This window comes from Euleptes europaea, chromosome 1 (genome assembly GCF_029931775.1).
Source record: "Euleptes europaea isolate rEulEur1 chromosome 1, rEulEur1.hap1, whole genome shotgun sequence".
Classification (NCBI taxonomy): Eukaryota; Metazoa; Chordata; class Lepidosauria; order Squamata; family Sphaerodactylidae; genus Euleptes; species Euleptes europaea.
In genome coordinates, this window is record NC_079312.1 from 105526687 (window position 1) to 105552755 (window position 26069).

The 26069-nt window shown below is 42.0% G+C and overlaps 1 protein-coding gene across 2 annotated transcripts in view; it reads right to left on the reverse strand.

Moving 5' to 3' along the window:
* Positions 1 to 2956: 2956 nt before the first annotated feature.
* The window catches only part of FBXO38 (F-box protein 38), a 34893-nt gene continuing 11780 nt past the window's right edge, over positions 2957 to 26069 (reverse strand). Inside the window, exons 9-21 of one of the 2 annotated variants that reach the window (XM_056860483.1) lie at positions 24675 to 24845; positions 23038 to 23180; positions 20374 to 20593; positions 19565 to 19684; positions 17235 to 17414; positions 13976 to 14665; positions 11770 to 11867; positions 11122 to 11224; positions 9941 to 10107; positions 8778 to 8923; positions 7721 to 7824; positions 6014 to 6127; positions 2957 to 3617 (exon numbers count right to left, since the gene is read on the reverse strand). In XM_056860483.1, coding sequence (XP_056716461.1) covers positions 3439 to 3617; positions 6014 to 6127; positions 7721 to 7824; positions 8778 to 8923; positions 9941 to 10107; positions 11122 to 11224; positions 11770 to 11867; positions 13976 to 14665; positions 17235 to 17414; positions 19565 to 19684; positions 20374 to 20593; positions 23038 to 23180; positions 24675 to 24845 — 2435 coding nt within the window. In that variant the 3' untranslated portion in view covers positions 2957 to 3438. Of the gene's footprint in view, positions 3618 to 6013; positions 6128 to 7720; positions 7825 to 8777; positions 8924 to 9940; positions 10108 to 11121; positions 11225 to 11769; positions 11871 to 13975; positions 14666 to 17234; positions 17415 to 19564; positions 19685 to 20373; positions 20594 to 23037; positions 23181 to 24674; positions 24846 to 26069 lie in introns of both variants that reach the window. The other variant, XM_056860475.1, reaches the window with a different exon arrangement.

Consider the following 26069-nt stretch of genomic DNA (forward strand, 5'->3'; position numbering starts at 1 on the left):
CTCTAATTCTTTTGATTCTAATAGCTTTGAACTTGAAGCTATTTGTAATTTGTTTGCATAGGAACAATGAACTGGAAGAATTAACTTTGTAAGCTTCAAGCAAAGGAGGGGCTGTGGCTCAGTGGGAGAGCCTCTGCTTTGCATGCAGAAGGTCCCAGGTTCAATCCCCAGCATCTCCAGTTAAAGGGACTAGGCAAGTCGGTGATGTGAAAGATCTCTGCCTGAGACCCTGGAGAGCCACTGCTGGTCTGAGTAGACAATTCTGACTTTGATGGACCAAGGGTCTGGTTTAGTATAAGGCAGCTTCATGTGTTCGTGAGTGTTCAAAGGTGTCTTACATGTGCTTGGTCCATGAACATTTAACGAGACTGACACAAATGGAATCCTTTAGAGGAAATCAACATTTGAAATTCAATTATAGGTCACTCAGGGGGTTGAGTAGTATGGAGATCATGCCAATAATGAAAACACAATGGCTTTGGTTTGGGAAATTTTAAAAACTCTGCAAAACTTGCAAATTATTTGCTGAACTTTTGTAAAAGAAGTATCGGGATGGAGGAAGGGATAGGCCTCAGATTCAAACCAAAACTGAGGTTTGCAAGATACTAAATTCTGGGCACAATCTGCAGCCTGGTTTCTCTCTCACTCTGAAATCCACTCAGTCATACTAATTCACGCATTAAAAATACAGCTGTTGCTTCAGACTCACCCCAAAGCATATAACTCTAGAAATGCAAATAATGGACAACACAATTGGACTCAAATTATTTGCTGGTTTTGTCTGCTGAACAGGAAATGTATTCACATCTAATTACTACTAGCCACTGCATCTTTTCATTTGAACTTGAATTGTTACCGTGCTCCATCAACATACAGCTCTTTTTAAATGTTTATGCAGATGTGTAATTATGCAAGCATTTGTGAATATCTCAAGGCTAAGATAAAGGATGCATTATACTATATTTCATTTTGCACAATACAGCCCAGCAACACAAACAATTCCCATCTCTTTCTAACTTTCATTATAAGAAAAAAGTTCACCTAATTTAATGGATGAAAAAAATCTTAATATAAAGAAGTTAATTAAGCTGCTAGCTAACAAAGTAAGTATTTACTTCAACTAGCAGCAGCTCTCCAGAGTCAGAGGGAGCTTTCGCACATACTGAATAATGCACTTTCAATTCACTTTCAATGCACTTTGCAGCTGGATTTTACCACGTGAAATGGCAAAATTCACTTGCAAACCATCATTAAAGTGCATTGAAAGTGGACTGAAAGTGCATTGTTCAGGGTGTATGAAAGTGCCCTCAGACAGAGGGCTTTCATATCATCTACTAGCCAATGCTGGGACCTTTCTCAGGAGAGCTCTGCCACTGAGCCATGGCCCTGTCCCAAAGGTTGCAAAAAAACAACACGCTGGCACATTAAACAAATTGGCTCTATTTGCCAATATACATCTTCAAACCAAGCACCACATTAACAATTCAATAGATATACAAAGGGTAGAGTTCATGCACAAACCAAGCACCCCGCGTGAGCAATACAATACCAGCCAAGGGGTAGAGCTCATACGGTTCTTAAAGCTGCATGCATCCAAAAAGGAATTACATTCCATTACAGTAGAATATAGTTAACAGGGTTGCAATGTGTTTATATAAATGAAAGTCCGTTGCTTGTTAGAAGAGTCTAGTTACATTTCTTTTCTTTAAATTAGAAGCCAGTGCTGAGAAGTATCCAGATAACAGTGCTGGGAAAAGCTGGGGTGTGTGCAGCTTTAAGAACGGTATGAGCTCTACCCTTTGGCTGGTATTGTATTGCTAACACAGTGTTTGGTTTGCGCATGAGTTCTGCCCTTTGTATATCTATTGAATTGTTAATGTGGTTCTTGGTTTGAAGATGTATATTGGCAAATAGAGCCAATTTGTTTAATGTGCCAGCGTGTTGTTGTTTTTCAGCAGCTTTGTTCAACGTGAAGGTATCTATATCTTGTACCTATCCCAAAAATTAACAGAAGAGCCACTGAACTAATACCTATCATCTAGCCAGGGAATGAGGATAAGGTTGCCAGGTCCCTCTTCGCCACTGGCAGGAGATTTTTGGGGCAGAGTCTGATGAGGGTGGGGTTTGGGGAGGGACTTCAATGCCATAGAGTCCAATCGCCAAAGTGGCCATTTTTCTCCAGGTGAACTGATCTCTATCGGCTGGAGATCAGTTGTAATAGAAGGAGATCTCCAGCTACTACCTGGTGGTTGGCAACCCTAGATAGTATAGTATAGCCTAATCTTGACAGATCTCAGAAGCTAAGCAGGGCTGGTTTGTGGATGGGAGACCACCAAGGAAGACTTTGCAGAGGCAGGCAATGGCAAATCACCTCAGCTTAATCACTTACCTTAAAACCCTATAGGGTCACCATAAATTGGCTGCGACTTGATGGCATTTTACACATATACACACACACGCATCATCCAGCCCAGAAACTGGTCAGTGACTGCTGATGTCCAATACTGCTGAATTTAGTTCATTGCAGTGGTTGTTAGAATGTCCATGTGTCGACTGTTATCACCTGTGTGATTTGTACCCCCTTGCCTTAGCTGCTCTTGTAAACAGCTACAATTATTACTCCATAATCCAGGGAACAGATGACTACTACACAATTTCCACAGATGGTTCACTTGGAGGCAAAATGAGCACTGCAGAATTTAGGCAAAATTAACATGAGCAGCCTCACATTGAATTTATTGCTTTTTATTAATTTCGCACAATCTGGACCACACGTCTTTTTAAGTGGGTAAATTCTGAAATAGCAGGCTGCCTTCAAGTGTTTTTTCAATAAAAGGAATAAACCAGTGACAATTTTCTGCAGATCGTTTCAATGGCTGCTCTTCCCACTACTGTCATTCTGCACTGGTTTAACTCCTCCAAAGCAGCTCCCCTTGAAAAATGCACAAGACTCAAGGAGTGTTGAACAGATTTACTCAGATTGGACTCTTCGATGCTCAAGAGGAAAAAAGGCACAGATTAAAAGACTCCTGTGACTCCTGAACATAGCATATGGGGCTTGCTTGTGACGGACAAAAAAAAAAAAAAAATACTGCTATGAATCATACAGGCTAAGAAATACAAACTTTTTCTTCTCCTTTGCCATCAGTCGCCTTCATTAAAATGGAACTTAAATTAAATTTTGTTATATAAACATATGAAATAAAGTCAACTTTAGGAAGGTTTTTTTTTTCCTATGTAGAGTCCTCAGTATTTGACGCAACTTCTCATTATACATGTACTACAAACTCTATTCCAGTAGGCATTGGGGGCAATTGCGAAACACACAAGTTCCAAGACCTCTCAGTGCACTAAGGCAGTGGAAGAAATCCACTCGCTTTTGCTGCTGGCGTGCCAGTCAAAAGGGAGGAAGGGCCGGATGTCTACAGGCGATTCCATTCAAATGTAGTCATCTTCTACTGGCTCCCCATTAACATCGCAGTAATGGATGAAGATCGCTACCACCCTCTGGAACACACCTTTCTTCATCTGACGAAGCTCGGAGATCTCTTCGCCTATCGTTTCCATGCAGATGTCCGCTGACAGCTGCCCTTTTCTCCGAGGAGCATAAATTGTAGCTAATAATGTGCAGGAAGAGAGAATGGAAGCAAGTGGCGGTTATTAAAGTTCTTTTTTTAAATAAGGCATAACATTTATTTAATTTTAATATTTTTTTAAAAATTGCAATCCCTAAACAGAAAGAAATTAAAAAAACCCCTATAAAAACAATGTTGGCAGGGCTACAGTTAAGCATCTACAAAAGGCTTCCAAATATCCAAAAATATGTCAGTGTGCATAAAGAATAATTTTAAATTCCAAAGAGTTATGTACAAAGCCATGAATGTTATTATTTTGTCTGACAGCACAAGTCAGAGGTTCTAAACATAGATCAAAAATAAGAGGAGAAAGGGGACAACTTTGTCTAGTGCCTCTCTCAACAAAGAATGGTGTAGAAAGGACGCCAGTAGTCAGAATCCTAGTTCTGGGAGATGAACAAAGAATTCTAATCTAAGAATTTGTGAGGAAAGCCAAATTTAATCAGCATAGCAGAAATAAAATTCCAATACATATGTTGTCGAAAGATGTACAAGAAAGAATGAAAACAAGAGGAGTTCACTGGAAAGCATGCTGACTTTAACTGCCATTGCTATGAGATGCACCATTCAGATTTAAGGATAGGCAGAAACCCTCTTCTGGTCTCTCCCCTCAGTCTGTTTTGGAGCCCAGCGCATCTTCTATTCTCAGCTGCCAATTTATTGCTAGGGAGTGTGATAACTAGTTTGACTAAGGTTGCCCATGACCAAGAAGTACATGTCTACTGCTGCTGTATAGAAAGTTCTTTTGTGGATTTTAGTATTTTAAATTTACTTGTTTATTAGCAATCTATTTGCCACATTCTCTGCCGATACAGCAGCAGCTGACACCGTGATAGCCAGGTTCCTTTTCCACCCTCTTTTCCCATCACCATCCTCAATGGCTGTGGCCGATTTTTATTTCCTGGTTGTGAGGGCTCCTCAGGGACTGTCAGTCTGAAACCCGGACAAATTAAGGGGCTGATCAAGGATTAACTATCAATAGATCCCACACAGCTGCTCTTAAACTTTCCCCTCAGTCCAGCAACAGAATCCCAAATCCTGACTGACTGATGAGAGAAGGGTAGTATTTAATAAATGTTTATTTGCGAGTGGTCAGTAAAGCTAAAGGTGGCTGGGAAACTCACTCAGGTTACCTAGTGGATCTGGGGAGGAAAGCAGTGGCTTCTGAGATGATTTGTACTTCCTCCCTCCCCTTTGGGCTCATATGGACACCTTCTAACATAGGAGCAATACGTTTCTGCTGGTGAGAGACGTAGATTGAGTTTATCTGGGAAAGGCTCACTAAATGCTGGGGTATCTGGTCCCTTCACTACTGCCTTTATCACACTGACAAAAATACCTGAAGCGTGGGTTTGACCTCTTCAATCGCCACGCTTCCCAAGCCCATTCACCCTTGGACTCAGGCTCAGGAGATAAAGTTAGCTGATCTCCCGATTCTGCCTTTATTTCCTCATTACTTCTCTACTTCTCCTTGAAACAATCTAACTTGCCGAGCACAGGATATCTATCCCTATCCCCATTTCTATCCCCTATATGACGAGCTGACCGCTCCTCCTCCAGCTCCTTTCCTTCCCTCCTCACAGAGGATCCATGGCCACTCACTGGCTGGAGTCTCTAGGAATTTACATACACACCCTGGGATCAAGGATTGGCAGTGATGTCTGGAGGGCAGACCTGGAAGCTGTGTGTCACAGACACTCAAAAACCATAAACTAGATTAAAAATCTCACATGAATCAGACCCTTGGTCCATCAAAGTCAGTATTGTCTACTCAGACCGGCAGCGGCTCTTCAGGGTCTCAAGCAGAGGTCTTTCACTTCACCTACTTGCCTGGTCCCTTTAACTGGAGATGCCGGGGATTGAACCTGGGACCTTCTGCATGCCAAGCAGATGCTCCACACACTGAGCCACGGCACCTCCCCATATCAGAACACTCAAATTTCCCATGTGAACACACACGAAAGCTAAAACCAATACAAATTACAGAGAATCACCAATTCAGCAGCCAAACAATGTTAACATATCAGGTCAGCAGTCAAGAAATGCTCTTCTAAACCAAACTGTTTCAACTGGTGTTGAAAGGTCAGCAGTGAAGTTGCCCCGTGAGCCTCACAGGAGACAAGGGCTGCCTTGGACCTCTTATAGAAGAAAAGCGAAATTTAAAAAAATCATAAAAAATAAAGCCTAATACATTTAATAATCTGCAGAGAACAAACTGCTCACACCCCTGGCAGAACAAGCTGCCTAACTGTCAGAGCACACAGCAAAGTCTTGCTCTCAAACCCAATGAGCAGGGAGGAATGTACAGTCATCGAGCCACTGGACAGAAAGGAGGCATTTTCATTTTTTTTAAATGTAGAATATTTATATCTACTTACTTTTTTCATCATCCTCAAAGTCGTATCTGGCGTAGCCGTTAGGCTCCGCTGTTCTGAGAGATCTTAACCAAGGGAAATCCGTAATCATGGAGTAGGGGGCCCCATCTACGGTACCTGCAGAGGCACAGGAAAAAAACACACGGCTCTGTTGCTCCTTCACCTACAACTGTCTCGCAGCCTTCACTCAAAGGCTAGTTCAGATAGTAAAAGCCCTGGGCCGAGTTCAGCTCACAGCCGTCTACACTGCACGTGTTAATTGAATTCGTGGCTTCATTGTGTCATATTACCTACGCGTCATAAAGGATAATTACCTCATTTCTGATGATAGCTACAGTTAACAGTCCGAAGAAGGGTATTGAAATGGGATACTAGCCGGCAGGCCTGTCACTGTTTGGTTCTGTGTTATATTCTCAACACTTTTGTTTTTTTGCGTTTGCTCATCGTTTGTATACTGTAATACATGTTTTGCAATTTATTTGAACCTTTGGTGTTACTACTACTCTGTACAATTTTGGAGTAACTACAAGTTATTAAAGAAATGTCTTGTAACCTCTGGTGCTTTGCACATTTTTTCTGTCTTCTATCAGAGGTTTCTCCCCCATCTTTTTTTTCCTATGAAATGGAGGCATCGTGCCTTCCAGCCCTGCTCTCACCACATGCTCAGGACAGCATCTGCACAGTGGCCCGTTCACAAAGGCACTGGTCAAGTGATATACCGTACTCTGCATTTTCACAGAAGATATGCTATGTGTTCATAGCCTGAGAGCATTTGAAAGCACGAGCAGATGATCGCCTCAAATAAGTGGAACCTGGGCGCAAGGAAGGGTGGGGCCAGCAGGTGCAGCCGCATCCTCACCACACACATCACACATTCCTGAACTGAACAGGTAAGGAATTTGTCAAGACGGAATCCATCTTGTCTCTTTCTAGCTTGTAAGCCTGTAAATTTCCATCAGAGGCCCAGTGCTGTTTTTTGGATTCACAGATGCCTCATCAGCAGGCCCAGTCAAGGTCGTATTCCCAGGCTACAGTTAATTAGTTTATGTCAGGGGTGGGGAACCTTTTTTCCTCCACCCCCTTCTTTCTTCCCGTTATGCTGTTATTCAGATTCATGCTATGCTTAAGAAACCTCATGCCTTAATTACCAGCTGTGCTATGTAACATCTCTAAGTAAGTACTTAGCTAGACAGATTTCTTATTTTCATGTTGTATTTGCCACAGATCTGTAACTTGTGTTTTTAAACCTTTCTGCTTATTTTTTTATATTCAATAAAGCTTTCTTTGCTATTGTTGGTGAATCAATGGTCCAAACCCAGAACCACTTGGTTGCCTTACAAGGAAGAAACAGGTTCACTGTTTCTACAGAATTTTCATATGGAATCAAAATGAAAGACAGGCATAACATTGAGGCAAGACTACAGCTCCAGTTTCACAGACTATCTCAAAAAAAAAAGTTGCACCACAAATTTGCATTTATGCTATATACCAATGACAGATGGAACATTTTCACATCTGCATGTCTGGCAGCTGATATACGCCTGTCTGAGAGGCGACAGGTTGCCTTATGCCCCCACCATTCTGCCGGCAAACTTCTTACTCTACCACGCAGAAGGCCATGTCTCTCTCTCTTCTCTTATTATCCAAGATAACACAAACAATTTTCTTTATACAATGCATGCACAGTCCTTTTCTATCTATAACACTCACCTTCAAGAGTATAAATGTCTCTTCCCCAGGGATACTTGGTATATTTTATCAAGTCCTCTTCTGTTCGTGTGGCTTCAGGGAAGAACTCGTATTTAATTAGCTCTCTAAGAAAAAGAGAAAGAAGCAATAAGGATAGTGGGAGATAAAATCATCATCCCGAGAAGCTGTGATTATAGACCAACTTCCTATTTGTGGGAAACTGGTTTGATCTCTGCAGAACAGCACATGGATTCATCAGTAAAGGTGAAAATATTGGCACATATCAAATGGAACATTTATTATACATCAATTACATCTTTTCAATTCACATCTCTCAAAAAATACCGGGCCAGGCAACCAATACCTTAGACCTAGCTTAGAAATCAATCCCACAAAATTCAACAAAACCTACATAAGGTTTTTGTTCTGTGCACTTTTAATATCCCTATATTTAACAGCCACAGCCCCTGCGCAGATAGGCAATTCCACACAACAGGGCCAACCTCGACTATGATACAGCATTTTGTAAAGCTGGAAAGCCCCAGGTTTGCAGGGGGGGAAAACAACCTTAAGGTACACCCACCCAAGTTAATAGGCCCACCTGTGTACGTGCAGGTGTTGCATAAAGAAGAAGAGTTGGTTTTTATACCCTGATTTTCTCTACCTTAAAGGAGTTTCAAAGCCTTCCCTTCCTCTCCCCACAACAGGCACCTTGTGAGGTAGGTGGAGCTGAGAGAGTTCGGAGAGAACTGTGACTGGCCCAAGGTCACCCAGTGGGCTTCATGAGGAGGAGTGGGAGAAACCAACCAGGTTCACCAGATTAGAGCCCGCCGCTCTTAACCACTATGCCACGCTGGCTCTAAACAACGACAGCTGGAGTTGAGCCGTCAGGGAGGATTAGCAAGTGGGAAGGAGGGGAGGTGAAGTGGGTAAGCAGACAGGGCGATTAGCCAGAAACAGCCAGGGGGATGGGAGCCGCAGGAGAGGGGATTTCCCCCTCCACACACAATTCCTCATGGGTCCCCACTTGTGTAATATCTACTCAGAGAGAAAAAGAAAAAGGCAGAAACGGACTTACTGATTAATGTTTGCTATGGTGTCCATCCAGCTGCGAATGCGCACCTTGTTGCGAACATTTGGAGGATTACTGAACTCATGGATTATACAGATGTGATATGGATAAGGGCCACTAAAAATCTTCTGTTCTAGAGTCAGTGTGTCAACCTGTGGACAAAGGTACATTGTGCCTTATAACTAAGAGCAAAGTTTTTAAATATATTTATAAAAATAAAATGAAATAATAATAATAATAATATGGTCTTTATTATTCCAGTTTCCTGACAAAATATGCCATCATGTGGCTACCTTTAGAGAATGCAAGCAATGGGTGAAAAGACCGACACACTGGAGAATTTCAGAGCCAAATGCATGATAGAACAAGCTCTTCACAAGTTTTCTAACAAAACTTTGCTAACCTTTCTAGAAGCACAGGGTAACTAGCAAATCTTAGTTTACAGTAACATAAAGACAGAGTCACCAGGTTTGGTTTATAAACTACCTTTCTACAGTTTTGCTTATTTTATTTGTTGTACAGGACATTTTGGGTGCTTCACATTTTTAGAATCTTTTAGTGCCAATTATTATGTGAGCTGCCTTCGGTATCAGACACAAACTAAAAGGCAGAAGTTAACAATACCACCATTAATAAGGATGCTTTGGTAAATTCAGCAAATGTGCAGTGTTCAGTTTTGGCTGTTTGAATGTTTTCTTTATCAGGTGAGCTGCTGTTCTACCTGTAGTGATGTACAGGCATCGGCCTGAGAAACAAGCATCTCAAAGAATCAGTACTACGATAAATGTGCAAAGCTGCATTGTGTTACTATTGCAGGCAGTGCTATAAGGCCCCTAAGTGTTAGCAACACTACAGTATCCTACCCAGCCTAGTCTGAACAGCAAAGACACTTTTCATGATGAAACAAAATGTTTACAATGTTCCTGTTCAATTCAAGAAGTTTAATTCCAAAATTAGACAGACACCTAATCCCTGAATTAGGTACTCAGCATGCTGTACTTCAAGACGGGTGGGAGGGATTCAGAATGAATGAAGCCAGCAACACTGTCATCTGGCTTTCAGGGTCAGCCTTAACTTCCATATAGGCAATTTTGACATTAAGAAATAGAGGGCTGAAGTGAAGCTACACAAGCAGCTTCGTTTGAGTTCAGGGAAAGCCGTCTTTATACCTGCTGCATTGGGCGAAGGTAAATTATCCTGTTTCTTTCGGGGGGCATCCGCAAAATTTGATCCAGCACTTGATCCATATTAAGTTTTTTGCACTGAGCATAGTCAAATCGATTGACAATTGGCGCGTTCTCTACTATTAAGTGCTTGAGTACACGGCACCTGGTAGCTACAAATGACAAAGAAATAAAACATTGGTAACTCAGCAATACATACACAGGATAATGCAGGTGAAGATTTAATGCTGGATTTAGCCACATACGTATGTCATTAACCCACAACGTATCTTCCCCATTACAAAAGAAAAAGAAAAGAAGAAGAGTTGGTTTTTATATGCTGATCTTCTCTACTACTTAAGGAAGATTCAAACTAGCTTACAATCACCTTCCCTTCCCCTCCCCATAACAGACACCCTGTGAGGTGGGTGGGGCTGAGAGAACTGTGACTAGCCCAAGGTCACCCAGCTGGCTTCCTGTGTAGGAGTGGGGAAACAAATCCAGTTCACCAGATTAGCCTCCGCCACTCAAGTGGAGGAGCGGGGAATCAAGCCCAGTTCTCCAGATCAGAGTCCACCGCTCCAAACCACTGCTCCAAACCACTACACCACGCTGGCTCTCTCAAAAGGCTGGTCGCATAAAGTTAAAATTGTCCTGCTGGATTGCCAGTCCCTACCAACATTTGCAAACCACCATATTGGTTGACTTTAATTTTCCACTTTCTTACTTTGCTAGGTCAGAATCAGGAAATGTAAACTAACTTGTAATGAAAGAGTAACAAAGCTAATCTAAGCATTCCTCGAGTCTGCGCTGCTCTCTTGCCTCTTCCCCTGCTCTGCTTCGCGGAGCTCTACCTCTGATCGCCCTGCAACAGCACACAGTCCACAGGTGCAGGGTCAAGGAGAAAGTTCAACAGCTGACAAATGACAGCAGATAGTCTTTCTGCGGCAGTGGAAATGCAGCAGTCTACGGAGCACCATCCACCTTTTATCTGACTGACAGTACCAACTGGAGATGAAGATAAAGAAGGGCATCTCCTCGGAATTTGTGTGTTCCCCCAATCATTGCTGCTTAGAGAATTAAATGAGAAACTATGATGCGCTACAGTTTAGGACAGGAGATGTGCCAAGCTTGGATGGAAAAAGTCAATTAAAATGGTCAAACTCTTGACAGTCAAACGTACATACCGTGAATAAACATCATTTTAGGGCAGTCTTTCAGCACTAGGTCTGTTATGCCACAGTTTGTCAATGTGATCCCAACAAGGTTTTTGGATTTCAGTGTCAGGACCTGGAAGTGAATTTATTTTGAAAATTAAAGATTGCTTTATGGACCACATACACATACAATGAAATATGGGCAGTAAATGTCAGGTGAAAACACAATCAAAATTATTCTCTCTTACTGCAAGAGACGGGGCAAAGTTCTACAACACAGAACTCCACAAATTCAGTGGCTACATGGAGAGCATCCAACATTCTGTAGAACTGTGACCTCTCTTCTTCCTTCTCTCCTGCTGGTATTTCCATTAGTCTTATCAGCAAGGGAGACGGTCATCATCTCAGATTGCAAGGAAATATGTATTTACAGTCATTATGCCCAAAGTGCTCAGGAACAAAATATGTCAGGAAAGAAAAATAGAAGAATACGCCTGAAATCCTCCAAGATTAACTGCTGTCAGAAGTGTTGTCAGTTGTAGATAGAAATATGATTTTTTTGTTCAGTTTGATGGCGTCCTTCCCCAAAAATACAGCCAGTCAACACAACAAAAACAATTTGTGGTATTGAAGAGCAACCAGTCATTTAGATTGTCAAAAAGCTAAAAGAGGCCTTACCTGGATGTGATCATCTTCAATCACAGGATCACTGGTGCTTGTGGACTTGTCTGCTGTTCGTTTTCGTTTCACTGAATGCCGGGGCTTTGGTTTGGTTGCTTCTGGGGTGGGGTTGGGGGGTGACAAGAAGACTGAAGTCAATTTGTCATCTCTGCACAAAATAGCAATATCATATCCTGAATGGCTGTTTAGAAGTTAGGGGAGAAAATAATGTCTTCTCGAAGAATGCTTCCAGAATAGTGGAATAAGTAAGATAAAGGAACTTATGACTGATGTAAGGGAAAGTAGTTTTGCTCTTTAAAACTGCACCAAAACTGCACTTCATGAAATCTCTAGTGTAGACTCACCAACCAAAAGTGCTACCCTAAATAGAAAACAAGTCCCATTAACTCTAGAGGCGTTACACCCAAAACATGTTAAACATCAGGCTTTAAGAAAAACAAATGTCAGGTGAGCAATGCGCTTTGCCTATAATGTTCTTCTTTCTGCCATATTCAGATCTAAATATGTTTAACAGAGAGATAAATATGAAGCCTAATATTCAAAATTAAGCCTGTTCAAAAGAAGCTAGATTACACAGCTCAACAAGGACCAACGACGTGTTAAACTTCTAGGATTCAATCATCTACTTGCAGCAATTTGAAAATTTTCATACCACTGCAGTGAACTGAAGCTTGCAAAATACAAACAATACAGCAAGCTAACAAACATCATAAAGAACAAAACACTTGCTTAAGTATTGTGCATTATCACATTAATTTAGTGTGCTGATGATGGACAGAAGATTTCTACAACGGAAGTAGACTGAATCAGATGACACAGAACTTGACGCAAAGTGGAAACAGAGTTGTCCTATCGGGAAGTCTTGAGAAACTTTTGTGACCTACTCATTCTGCAAACCTGCCCATGCATCCAATCGTGCAATGCTAGATCAGAGCTCAGAGGAAGGAAGGTGGAATCCTTGAAAACAGAATGACACCCTTCTTGTTTAGCTGGCACCACCATTATAAATATGAACGTATGGCAAAAGAGTAATAAGCCAATGGCTTCTGTGTATTTCCCAGTATCTGAGGATTTTAGAGTTCTTTCCAACTCAGTAATCCTATGATCAAACACCTTGCAAACATAAGCCAAGTTTGCCTTGCTAGGCCAGAGTTATGTATGTCAGGGATGCAGGATCTAACAAATCTGAAGTACAGGTACTCTTGTCAATACTACAAGAGGGAGGACCATGTTTGGGCTCAGTTCTTTTTCTCCCACAGGTTCACCTCATTCCCCCTGAAATTTACAGGAAAGTGACACATACCCAAATTCTGCTCACTGAAGCAGACAAGAGGGTAGGTTGTTACATAAACATCCCGTCTGCACACAATAATGAAGCGAAGATGATTTGTGAATGGAAATGCCTGAAGTAGGAAGTCACTGTATGTTGAGCAAGCACGAGAGACTCACCACTTTAATTTTATAAAGGACAGTTCTTCAGAATTCCTAATTTGTTGGCTCCCAAAGCACATCCCTGCTTGTGGAATGCACCTTTCTTCCCTGCCCCCCTTCCCTGCTGAAGCACCCTATGCCCCCCCTCACACACCGCACAAGCTACTCCTGAGGGTCTGAGGACTTTCATAAACAGCATAGGACACAGCACAGCAAGCTGAACGAGGAAATCCACACAAATCACAGACCCTCTATTCTGTAAGTGGAAAACCCTTCTAAAATCAGGGATCGTGATTGTTACGTTAATGGGGAAGTTTCAGGTGCATTCTCAAAAAAACAAGAACTCTCCTATCACCATGGGAAGGCCCGTAGCTCAGTGGTAGAACATCTGCTTGGCATGCAGAAGGTCCCAGGTTCAATCCCCGGCATCTCCAGTTAAAAGAACCAGGCAAGTAGGTGCTGGGAAAGACCCCTACCTGAGACCCTGGAGAGCTGCTGCCGGTCTGGGTAGACAATACTGACTTTGATGGACCGAGGGTCTGATTCGGGATAAAGCAGCTTCATGTGTTCACTTCCATCAACCAATTATTTTTCTATTTCTATAAATCAGCAGGGTTTTTTTAACCGGAAGGATGATAGTAGGGAAAATGCATGTCAGCTGACAATGGTTTACTCCTTTTGATTCACAGTGACATTCCCATATTTGTTCCAGCCCCTCCTCTGATAAATATACTACTTCCGTGTTATGAAAGTTATGTAAACGCAGCCATACCTGATTGAGAAACGAGGGGCACATGGGAAAGTCTGCTTCTGGCTCTCGTTACGGGCCTGCGGGGGTAATCTTCCGTAAACTCCATTTCATACCTCCCATGCTGTGGGGTAGTGCTCTGTTGCCCATTAGCAGACCCGGATACTCTCTCATTAGTCCTCTCATTGCTGGCCTCCCCTGAAGAGCCACAGGTCGGCAATGTTCTGAGTGAAAATTCTGCCCCTCCCACGTTTGGTCCGTTCATGCCACCAGTGCCACTGGTAGAGGGGCATTCGTCATCAGACACCCCGTTAGTCCTCCTTTGTTGGCTCTGGGATACGTAGCAGGAACACCTGGAGCAAAAAGCGCTCTCCTCACTGTCGTTCTCGTTGGAGCCTTCACTTCTGCAGAGGCACTTCCCAGGGTCCTCTGCAACGGGGGCCTCACTGGAACTGTTAGCTGTCCTTGTGTCATCAGGGCTCTGAGAAGCAGTTGGGGTCGAGGTCCCTGGAGGCCCTGCACCGCCACTGCCAGGGTAACTGTCTTTGTTTTTATTCCTCTCTGCGGTCACGTCGCTGGCTGCTTTCATATCGGCCTTGATCTGCTCGCTAGTGACTTGGCAGCCCTTTTCGCAGCTGCTCTCCTCCGAAAGGAACAGCTTCACCCGGCTGGCGTTGCATCTCTTCCGCAGAGGAGCTTTACCTTTGCCGCTCACTGCAACAAAAATAATATTGGACTAGGAGGTGATGAGAAAGGTTACTTCCCGAACCAGACTTGCAGTGTCCTGTACAGAGATGTAAAATTTCTGGAAATTTTAAAGCCATGCAAAGAACCTGGGTTTTTTTTGGGGGGGGGGGAGGGGCGTTAATGGACATTTTGGGGAAAATTGAAATACATGTAAAATTTGCTGTCCTATCAAACCTAATTTTACTGCTTTAACAACATAAAATGCATCATTTATAACTTAGCATATAAAATTGCAATATTTGAAATATTTATGGAATTTAAAGGTTATATACACCTTACTTTTCTACAAGCAAAACTGCAAATGTAACCAGTCCTTAAGAGAAAACCACAAGCTGGTTCACCATAAAACTTACTTTTTGCTATCTGAAAAGTAGAAAAAATAGAAATTAAACAGAAATTAAACAGAAAACACCAGTTCTGCTTTAAATAACACAGAATATATTATTTTGTCAGAAATAAGGGTCTTACAAAGGGTCAATAATAATATCTGCACAGTTAGATGCAGTTCCAGCTAGATGCTGTCTTATTCCTTCTGTGGCTACTAATTAGCGAGAGGTCATTATTGAAGATGCATGTGGAAAAAATAAACTAACTCCACATTTGTGAAAATGCACCGGGAGGGCAGAAGGGCTGAAGAACCCTGCCCAGATTGATTTCAGTGATTTGGGGTTGTCTCCCAAGAAAATCAGGAGTAAGTTGAACATTTGGAAAAGCTCTTTGGTGCAGTTTCTGCCCCACCTCTTCTGACCATTTTCCCCCCTTGGCAAGGTCGTGCGATAAGCTGCTTGATACCCAATCTGTAGGTATATGTGTCACAATGGTTTGAGGGAGAAGTGAAAACATCAACCATAAGAGAGGAATCAGGTCAAAAGGGCCATGGAAGCAATGCAAGACTTGCAGGCTATACCCTCATGAAGGTTAGGTATCCTTCTAGGTGCAGAAATGCATCTTATATTTAAGATCTTTATGTGCCTACAGCACGCCCACCTTTTCTTTAAAAGCATTTCACTCATTCTAAAAGAGACATTATTTCAGAGGTTTTTTTTAGTACTCTCCCAAATTTCCAATTTTTCTATTGGAAAAACTGAAAACAAGGCCTCGGGAAAATGCAGGGAAAAAAAGGGGGGGTCAGAATATTTCCGTTTTTTTCTAGACCTTCACATCTCTAGTCTGAAACTGTCTCTTAAAACAAACTGTATCAGTCAACCAAACTTAGGAAGATCACATTTGTAGCAGTCTCCTACAGTACCTGTCTGTAGGAGTACCTATCTGTATAACACCCTGTTCACATGTATCAACCCTACATTTATTTGATATGAATTTTAATTACACAGGGCCTTTCTTGGAATAGCTTACAGCAAACAGATTTCGATAGGTTATTTCCCTTTGTTACACCCACACATTACTAGAGATGTAGAATTTCTGGAAATTCTGAGGCCACGAGGAGGATTTGGAAACATTTTTTGGGGGGAAATTGAAATTATGTGATACTTTCCTATTAAACCTAAGGTTTATATACTGATTTAACAATTACATCTCATTTATAACCTCATTCGCATATAAAAGAGTTTTACTTGTCATATTTATGGAATTTAATAATATAAATATATTTGTTTTCCATAAGACAACTACAAGCACACCCAATATTTGAGACAGAGTTGCAAAGTGTGGGACTCTATGTATCTTTATTTTCTGCAAATCTGAGAGGTGGGAATAATAAAAATTGAAGGTAGAAGAAAAATTCTGTAGTAAAGAAAAGGAAATGTAATATTTTAACAGAAAGTCTCTTGGTCACAATAGGTAGGACTACCAGAATGTTTGGATAGTGAGCTAACTTTACAACACAAAAAACCTTAAATCTTTAATACTGAATTATCATTAAACACATTATATAAAACCAGTAGCAGACTGGTTTTAGCTGCATATTAGACAGAACAAATGAAGCAATAAAGGTAGCTGGAGACTACAATAATCTCTGAAGAGGATGTCCTGTGATCACTAGATCACCATTCAATTTTTTTAAATGGACTTGGTGAATCTCAGAAAAGCTTGAGAGAGCATTTACCCATTTGCAATCAAACTTCTGTATAAAGCTTCTCTGTGCATTCCCACTCTAATTCAAGCATGTTACAAAACAACAGATATAAACTGTACTCTGCTGCCATTCCTCACTGAATGATCCACAGTCTCAAGAGCATGAAGAGGATTCCATCAGAACTCGATAGGTTCTGATCTAGGGCTGATCTAGAAGCCCAAGGGGAAGATGTAGGACTGATGGTATTTTCCTCCAACATGATAAGAAGGAGATACAAATGCATTTTTTTGATACCCGCAAGATTCCATTAAGGCTGGATTTTTAATCAATCACAAAAGCCAGGCACAGTCTTTTTACATAAATATCAAAGATTGCCAATGAAGAGATAGGGTCAATTTACCCACATCCCATAGTAATCCCCCTTTCATGTGTCATATGCTCACAGCTCAAAAAGGACTATTTTCACTCCACGCGTGAAAGAGAACACACCCAAACGCTCACCTGAAGGTTCCCGGATTTCCACAGGATCTCTGATTCTCTCTTCTCCATCTGAATAACTTTGCGCAATGCTGTTTGTAATGTAGGATCTCGAGGTCGCCATGTTCTCATCTTCATCTTCACTATCTGAGTCATGGACAGTAATAGGTGCTAGCTTTACATTAGGCTGAAGGCCACTGGGCCCTGGAAAAGAGTTCCACCAATAGATCAGTATTCTTGCCAGCGACCGTGCTGTTCAGATTTGCCTTGGCTAAGTAAGCACCTTATTCCCTTTTCCTGGGATTCTAAGCATAGGGCCAGACCAACCGGCTTTTGGACAATCTGCTGTTATACCCGCTGGGGCAAACCACTGCATTTATCCTTATCTGAAACCACCAAGAGAATGGCAAACAATTGTGGAGGAGGAAGAGGAAGAAGAGTTGGTTTTTATATGCTGACTTTATCACTTAATGAAGAATCAAACCAGCTTCCAATTACCTTCCCTTCCCCTCCCCACAGCAGACATCCTGTGAGGTAGGTGGGGCTGAGAGAGCTGTGACTAGCCCAAGGTCAACCAGCAGGCTTCATGTGTAGGAGTGGAGAAACCAACCTGGTTCACCAGATTAACCTTCGCCGCTCATGTGGAGGAGTGGGGAATCAAACTCGGTTCTCCAGATCAGAGTTCACGGCTTCAAACCACCGCTCTTAGCCACTACACCACCACAACAAATAACAACAACATTGGCTGGATGTAAGCCAGGGTTTGGCTGGCAAACATATCTGCTTATGATTAGAACACACAGAAAGAGAAATGGAACTTTTACTTGCACAAAAAGAATAAACTTGCAAAGCCTCGAGGTTCACTGGGGCATGAATTTTATTTTTTAAATTTTGCTCCACTGGGGACCCAAAGATGCTTATGACATCATTCTCTTCTCCTTCCATTTCAGTCTCACAACAACAACCCTGCGAGATAAGTTCGGCTGAGAGTGTGTGACTGCCCCAAAGTCACCCAGGAAGCTATGAGGATAGGGTGGGGATTCTAACCTGGGTCTCTCAGATCCTGGTCCAACATCTTACCATTACACTATGGTGGCTCTCAGGGAGACCCACTTTTCTGTTTTTATTGCAGTCCAGGAATAATGGTCCTCAATTTGATTTGAAGAGCAGCAGGGGAAGGGATGCATAATTCTTTCCCTGTGAGCTACTCATACGTTCAACATCTAAATTGCACCCTGATACTTTTCTGCTCTGGGGTTGGGGTGTAAATCCACCAGGGACACACCTCTTTTTCCCTGCAGGGAAAAAAAGCCACTGGAAGTGCACAATTTTGACTGGGATAACAGCCTGCAGGGAACCAGTTAGCCTACTCTCTCCACTCAGCATCATATCCGCTTTGGCTCTCAGTAAAGAGACATCATAAGTTGTTCTTCAGCAACGTTATGACCAACGTCATCTGCTGTACATGAAGTGGTTGACAGCAAGGATAGCTGGGATAATTCAAGCACCCATTCTGCTGGATCTCTACACTACCAAAGGGTGAGTTGTCAAAAGTGACGAAACGGCCTTTCAAGGCCAACCAAAACAGAGCAGGTGTCACATAATAAAGTTACTCATTATATGATATGAGCATTTGGTAATAAAACACAGAACCCAAAAATCAACTGCCCAGCACACTTACAATAGACAGGGGAAACCTGCGCAATCTGGATAGAGCTAATGCCATGTAGTAACTAAGGATAGGTGGTGGCTGAGTGGATTAGGGAGGGATGTTGTATGAACTTTAAGGATGCCATCCTCTCGGTCCCCATATCAGCAATACTGAGATGAGATGAGCCTGCCTTACAAAAGTACAGGCAAGATTACACTATCTCAAAATGAAACTCTTTGAAAATCTGAAATGAGCATTCAGTACAGCTTACTGTTACTAATTTCAGCCATGACTGCCGATTAAAAATTATGTCATTGTTCATCATAATATTTTATATTCCACTAAATAAAATCTGTTGCTACATACCATAGCAGAAAGATTCAGAGAGCTAATGGAAACTGCAAGAGGAAGGGAAAGAACCTGACATGAGTTACCTTGGAAGGCTTTAAGAGGGGAGTGGGCATGTTCATGGAGGTGAGGGCTATCCATGGCTATTAGTCAGAATGGATACTAGTTGTGATGCATGCCTATTCTCTCCATGATCAGAGGCGCATGCCTATTATATTTGATGCTTTGGAACACAGGCAAGACAATGCTGCTGCAGCTGTCTTGTTTGTAGGCACCTGGTTGGCCACTGTGTGAACAGACTGCTGGACTTGATGGGCCTTGGTCTGATCCAGCATGGCCTTTCTGATGTTCTTACCTGCTTGCTCCTCATCAACTTCCATGGGAAGAAGTGCCTGATTTGTCACAGAGGCTTCGCTTTGGCTCTCTGCCAGAGCCACTCCATCTTCCTGTGCCACCTCCTCCATATCATTCAGTGCTGCAAAGGGAGATAAGAACCGCCCAGACAAGAAGGATGAGTCAGCGGAAGCCATTCACGCAAAACTGCAAGGCTTCAAAGGAGTTCAGCTCCGGGAAGAGCATCTGTCTGTGTCCAGGAAAACACATAAAGCACCTCTCGGGTAATTTGGAAGATCTAGCTCTAACTTTTGATGGCTCTGCACTATAAAAGCATCTACAGGGGATTTTCAGGACATAAAGTATGGCCCTCAAACAAAAAGCAGATGAAGAATCTTAACTAAGGCACTAGAATACTAATGTGTATTCACTTTCTAGCTACAGAAAATTTATGATGTTTACAGTGCCAAAGGCAACACTAAGTTTTGTTGGCATTATTAAGAAGAAAAAAGATGAGGAGCTTGTTTAAAGCCATATTATTGTGGGAAAACACTGTATTGGCCTAGAAAGCCAGAATGTTGCCAGGTGAAAAGGAACACTATGCAAGACTTTGCACATATTAGAAATAGAAATGTGTTACCAGACATTTTAGAGATGCAACTGTGAATTTTTTAAAAATTCATTTTTCCCTATTGACATTAAAATATTCTTTAAACAAACTTACAACCCTCAATTTATCCATAAACAGTTTATAGGTATTAAATACACACCATCAATAATTGTAAAGGAGCAGTGAAAAACCACTAAGTGAAACCGTTCAAGTGTATTTACCCTCTGCTGCAATCTGCTGCTCTTCAGCCTGTTCCTCCTGCCGCAACTCATTCTCCTCATTCTGGTCATTTGGCTGCTGGTGGTTGTTATGATGTATGTTTGCATTGTTGTTCTGGTGATTGTTATTGTTGTCATTTTCATTGTTGGAGTTCTGATTGCTGACCAAAGCAGAAGAAACACCAATCCCTGTACCGGCACTCAGACCTACTCGAGCGCATCCCTGAAACGCAAGCAAGGAGCAATGGCAACTCACACAGGGTTCCAAAACAAACAAACAAACCACACTATTATCATCAATGTCCTTCCTTCTGCTAAATCTTTTGGGGAGGGGCTGTGGCTCAATGACAGAGCATCTGCTTGGCATGCAGAAGGTCCCAGGTTCAATCCCCAGCACCTCCAGTTAAAGGGACTAGGCAAGTAGGTGATGTGAAAGACCTCAGCCTGAGACCCTGGAGAGCCACTGCCGGTCTGACTTGACAATACTGACTTTGATGGACCAAGGGTCTGATTCAGTAGAAGGCAGCTTCATGTATGTTCATGTGTGTTCTGATGTTGGAGGAAGTTGGCATCGATCCAATATATTGTTTCTTGTACAGAGAGACTCAAAGGGCAGGCCATTCCGCACTGACAAGCACTGGGGAAGGCTATCCAAGATGGCCAACATGAAGCAGTATTGTTAAGAGGTCTTCCCACAGTCCCCCCCCTTTTTTTTACTCTAGTTTACCTCATAATGAGCTGCCGGATCCTATTTGGGACTATTTCATTTTGAAACTGATAGGCACAGCTGTAATTACAGTTATGGTGCCTGAGCGCTGAGTGAGCCATCTCTGATCTCTCTCCACAGCCATCTCAAAGCTCCTGTCTTCAGAGGACAGAAAGGTTCCAGAAGTCCTGCCTGTTAAGGCAGTTTAGAGAGATGAAACCTACGAGCCAGTTGATCCGAGTTGTCTGTAGCTCGACAAAAAGTTGCGCCTCCACTGACTTTTAGTTCAATGTCAAGAGACAATCTACAGTCAAGATTAGGGAGCTGTTATCCAGCCATTACTGTTAGGATACAGAAGCACAACATGGGTTCATAAAGCATATACACAAGCTAGCTGACGAGATGACTACCAAATGGTGGGCATGTGTATAGAAATGTGGTCATGAACAGGGTTTGCAGCTAAGTGAAAGAAATTTTGGGAGAATACCAGCTCGTTTTCTTCCCATCAGTTGCAGTGCCTTGCCTTTCTTTCCCCAGGTTCTGGACACCCCGCCCCCATCCCCATCCTTTTGGAATCCTCTCCTCTGTCCCTGTTTCCCCAAGTCCTATATTGTCACTCAATCACATTTCCAGATAATAATTGTGCTGATTGTTTCTTATCCGGGGAGGGGGGGAGACTGGGAAAGATCTAACTAGTTAGCAGCCCGGGCATGCCTGGAGAGAGGCACAAGGCAAAGGACTCTTGTCCTTCAGCTCTTAGCCTGAGAATGAGGCCTACAGCTGGGCAGAAGACCAGCCAGTGGAAAGAGAAGGCCTGACTGATTATCAGAAGACTCTCCTCTCCTCTTTTTTGTTTTGTTTTTTTGTTCTTTCTCTTTGTATATTGTTAGCTGCTTTGGCTCTGCTTTGGCTCCTGTTGAGGAGAAAAAAGGTAAAGGTAGTGCCCTGTGCAAGCACCAGGTCATTACTGACCCATGCAGTGATGTCACGTCCTGACATTTGCTAGGAAGACTTTGTTTACAGGGTGGTTTGCTATTGCCTTCCCCAGTCATCTACACTTTTACCCCCAACAAGCAGAGAAAAGCAGAATATAAATATGCTAAATTAATACATAAATATCCATGCATGTTCGACAATTACTCTTGATTTTTTCCCGTTTTATTTCCAGTATGTTCGCCAAGGTTGTCTTTAATCATTTCCCTTGTCAGGGGTGTATTGGTTGGTAGGCATAACAAGACTGAGATGAGTGTAGGAACCAAATGGTAGCATCTGATGGCATAATGGCAGCGATGCCTCCCCAAAAGAAGAAACAGCACTGCTTAGAGCTACCCATTTTCAAGGAAGGAAGAAGGCTTGCAGGTTCCCCAAATGCATATCATTGCCCTTCCCTCCCTCCTGGCTTCAAACAGTACCATCAAAGCACTTAAGGAGGAAAATGCAGACAGGCTTGTAGAGGTGTGAGAGCTGATTACCGAAGATATGTACAGAAACATGCAATCTAGTCAGAGCCCTCTGGTTTGTGATAATCTTCTAGCATTGCTCACTGTATGTGCAGTTCAATTTTAATACACTATGAGAGTCCTTGGCATAATAATTTCTTAAGCATCAAAACAAAATCAAGTGCAGAGACAAAGTGACATGTAAAGGGCAATGAGAAGTCTAGTAAAATAAGAGCCTTGCAACAGTGCATCCTCTTTTTAGATAAGTAGTCTAATAATCTGCACCATGCTTGCCTTACTACTATTATAATTAACTGAAAGTGAATTAGTTTGCATTTTCAGGAATTACTGTGTTCCCAAGCCAGTCACTCAACTATTTTAATTATTTGTTTAAAGCCAGTTCAGCTGAAAAACTACTAATTAGAAGTTTTAAAAGTACATGCCAGAACAGGTCTTTTCATGTTATTTTAGGCCTTTTTTTTTTTTAACATGCAGAGCAAATTTAAAAACAACAATACTGACCTTGGGAGGCTCCCGGAACATCTGGTCCAGAGAGATAAACTCCAGGCTTGGCAGTAACTCAATAAACTGACTAAAAGAGTCTAGTTTTATTGCATGACATCGTACCAAGGTGAGATCAAACAACCGAGTCCATCTTGAATGGTCTATGGAAAAAGCAGACAAGTGGGCTTAATGAAAGGTTCCTTACCTAATGCATTTTCCACCAATTCCTTCCAAATGCACTCACCACTTCAAAGAGTTTCTCCACTGTTACTGCTCTTAAAAAAGCTGTATTTTCTGTTATTCTGATGCATCATACATTACTGAATTCAGATTAAAATTACATTTTTAAGCACAGCCACAGAGGCTCAAACATAACTAGAGAAAACTTCTTCAGGTAACTATGTACTTCAAATGCGAAAATGAACTACTTTCATTTTGGATGACCATGTACATCAGTGGGTTATAATGATACTGAAGGTGTCTATCGTAGGACTGGAACGACTACTTCTTGCAGCAGCAATGATGTCAATCTTTTTTTCTTGCTGAGTTTGCAAGTTCAATGAACACATCTGTTGCTTAGAGCAGGGGTGGGGAACCTTTTTTCTGCCAAGGGCCATTTGGATATTTATGACATCATTCGCGGGCCATACAAAATTATAAACTTAAAAATTAGCCTGCTATATTTGGTCAAACATTTAGCCAAGAGGCACCACTGGAGATGGCTTGAAGTGTCTGCCACGTAGAACGACTTGCTTTTGAGCTCTGCCGTCCCCAGCTGGGCCCAAGAGATTCAGGCAGGGCAGCATCCTTCTGAGCTGGAGATAAGCCAGGACCCATGAAGGGCCAGACCAAATGATTTCGCGGGCCTTATACGGCCCCCGGGCCTGACGTTCCCCACCCCTGGCTTAGAGCATCCTTTGTCTAGGACAATTAGTTGGAAGAATTACAGAAAAAGGCTTGAATAATTGCTTTTTAAGGGTTGTGATTGGCCTTCTTATCTTGGTATCTCAGATGATCTCACATGCACTTGCTGATTGGCTGTTTGCACCTGGTGTTGCTTATCTCTTATTTAGAGTAACCTATCAGACATTTAGAAATAGTCACATGACAATGAGAAATCAATCTTAAGTTTAAACTATCATCAGTTATAATATGAATAAGTAATGCTAGAAACACTAATATTATTAGTATGCATTTCCTCATTTTTTGTGGAATTTTATTACTTTGTCACCTTGCATCCTGTAATAGATTCTATCCCATCTTCTTCTTGTCTCGAAAGATGCTTTAGAATTGTTTTCGTCTAAAGCTTATTAATTTTATATCCTGAATATTGCCCCAAAAGAATCTTTTCTTTGCTTAATAAAAGATAAAAGATTATATAGGTGACCTGTTTAGTTGCTGATAGCTCAAAAGAGAAAAAAAACAGACTCAAGTCCCAAAATTATTTTTGTATTATCAAGAGTTAAAGGCAGAGGAGTTTCTCTAACCCTGGGGAACTCTGTGGCTGACCAGTGTTTCACAGGCAAAGCCTTGAAAGTTGTTCAGTGCAAAGTCTCTAACAGGTGTGGCGTATATTCACACACTACACACGGACCATAATAACATTAAGGACTACAGTCAGCCAGTATGCAGCTGCATTTTTATGGATGCAATACCTGTGATCCAACTGCTTGGGTTATGTAGATGCGGACAGTTGTATATGACAAGATATTTAATGGAAGAGAAGACTTCATTCACCGCTTTCATTCCAATGTCGGTGATGATTCCTGGATTTTCAACTACATCAGCTAAGCCGTACTTCACTAGATCTGCATTGATCATTTTACCTAAATACAGAAAAACAGAGATTTTAGCAATGGACTCCTACCATTTCCATATAAATTCAGTCTGGCCACTGGTTACAATTACGCTACCTGTGGCTGACCTGCTGAAAACAGCAGGGCCAAAACAGGTGGAATGAAGCCTTTAAAGAAACACAATAAGATGCTTCAGAACCAACCGAACCTTTATTTGAGATCTCACTAATTAATAGTCCAATTCCCAAAAAAATCTCCATGCTTGCATTATACCAGATGAGACAGTGAACAACTCCACATGCAGGATTAGGCTTGCTTCTGCTTTCCTATGAAGTGGTGGGATGAGGGGCAATGTAATTAGGAGCATAAAAGGACAAGGTGAGAGGAGGGAGTTCAATCTATACCCCACCCTTCTATTGAAACGTAAATTGTCTTTTCCCTTAGCCTTTTTTACCTAGTGGGGTTCCAATAGAAGAGTTGGTTTTTATATGCTGACTTTCTCTACCACTTAAGGAAGAATCAAACCAGCTTACAATCACATTCCCCTCCCTCAACAAACACGCTATAAGGTAGGTGGGGCTGAGAGAGCTCTAGTGTTTGACTAGCCTGAGGTCACCCAGCTGGCATCATGTGGAGGAGTGGGGAAACCCGGTATACCAGATTAGCATCTGCCGCTCATGTGTAGGAGTGGAGAATCAAACCCAGTTTTCCAGATTAGAGTCCACCGCTCAAAACCACCGCTCTTAACCACTACACCACACTCGTCCCCCGTCCCCCCACATCACTTCTTGAAATGGTAGCCAAATCTATTGGAATGTCACACATCTTCTATTAGTGTCTACACCCACCCTTTAAACCTAAAGTCCAAGCAAGGAAAGTGTGTCTATATGGGCATGCAGGGGTGACATGAGTATGCAATTCTGTTATCTTGTGATTCTGAGAATGAGGGAAAGACACACCTGGATCTTTACAGATGTCTGCCAAGTATAGGGCACTAGAGAATTTTTGTTTGTATGTATTCACATTGTGTAATGTAGATATGTTTATTCTCTAATATTATTAGTGATTATAGTTTTAATTCTATGTTTTAACCTATATTATATATATTGTTGTTGGAAGCCACCCTGAGTCCGACTTGCTTGGGAAAGTGTGGGATATAAATTAAATTATATATATATATATACACACACACACACACACACACATGAGAAGATCTGAGGTTTCTCTATCTTTAATTTTGCTTTCCATCAGTTG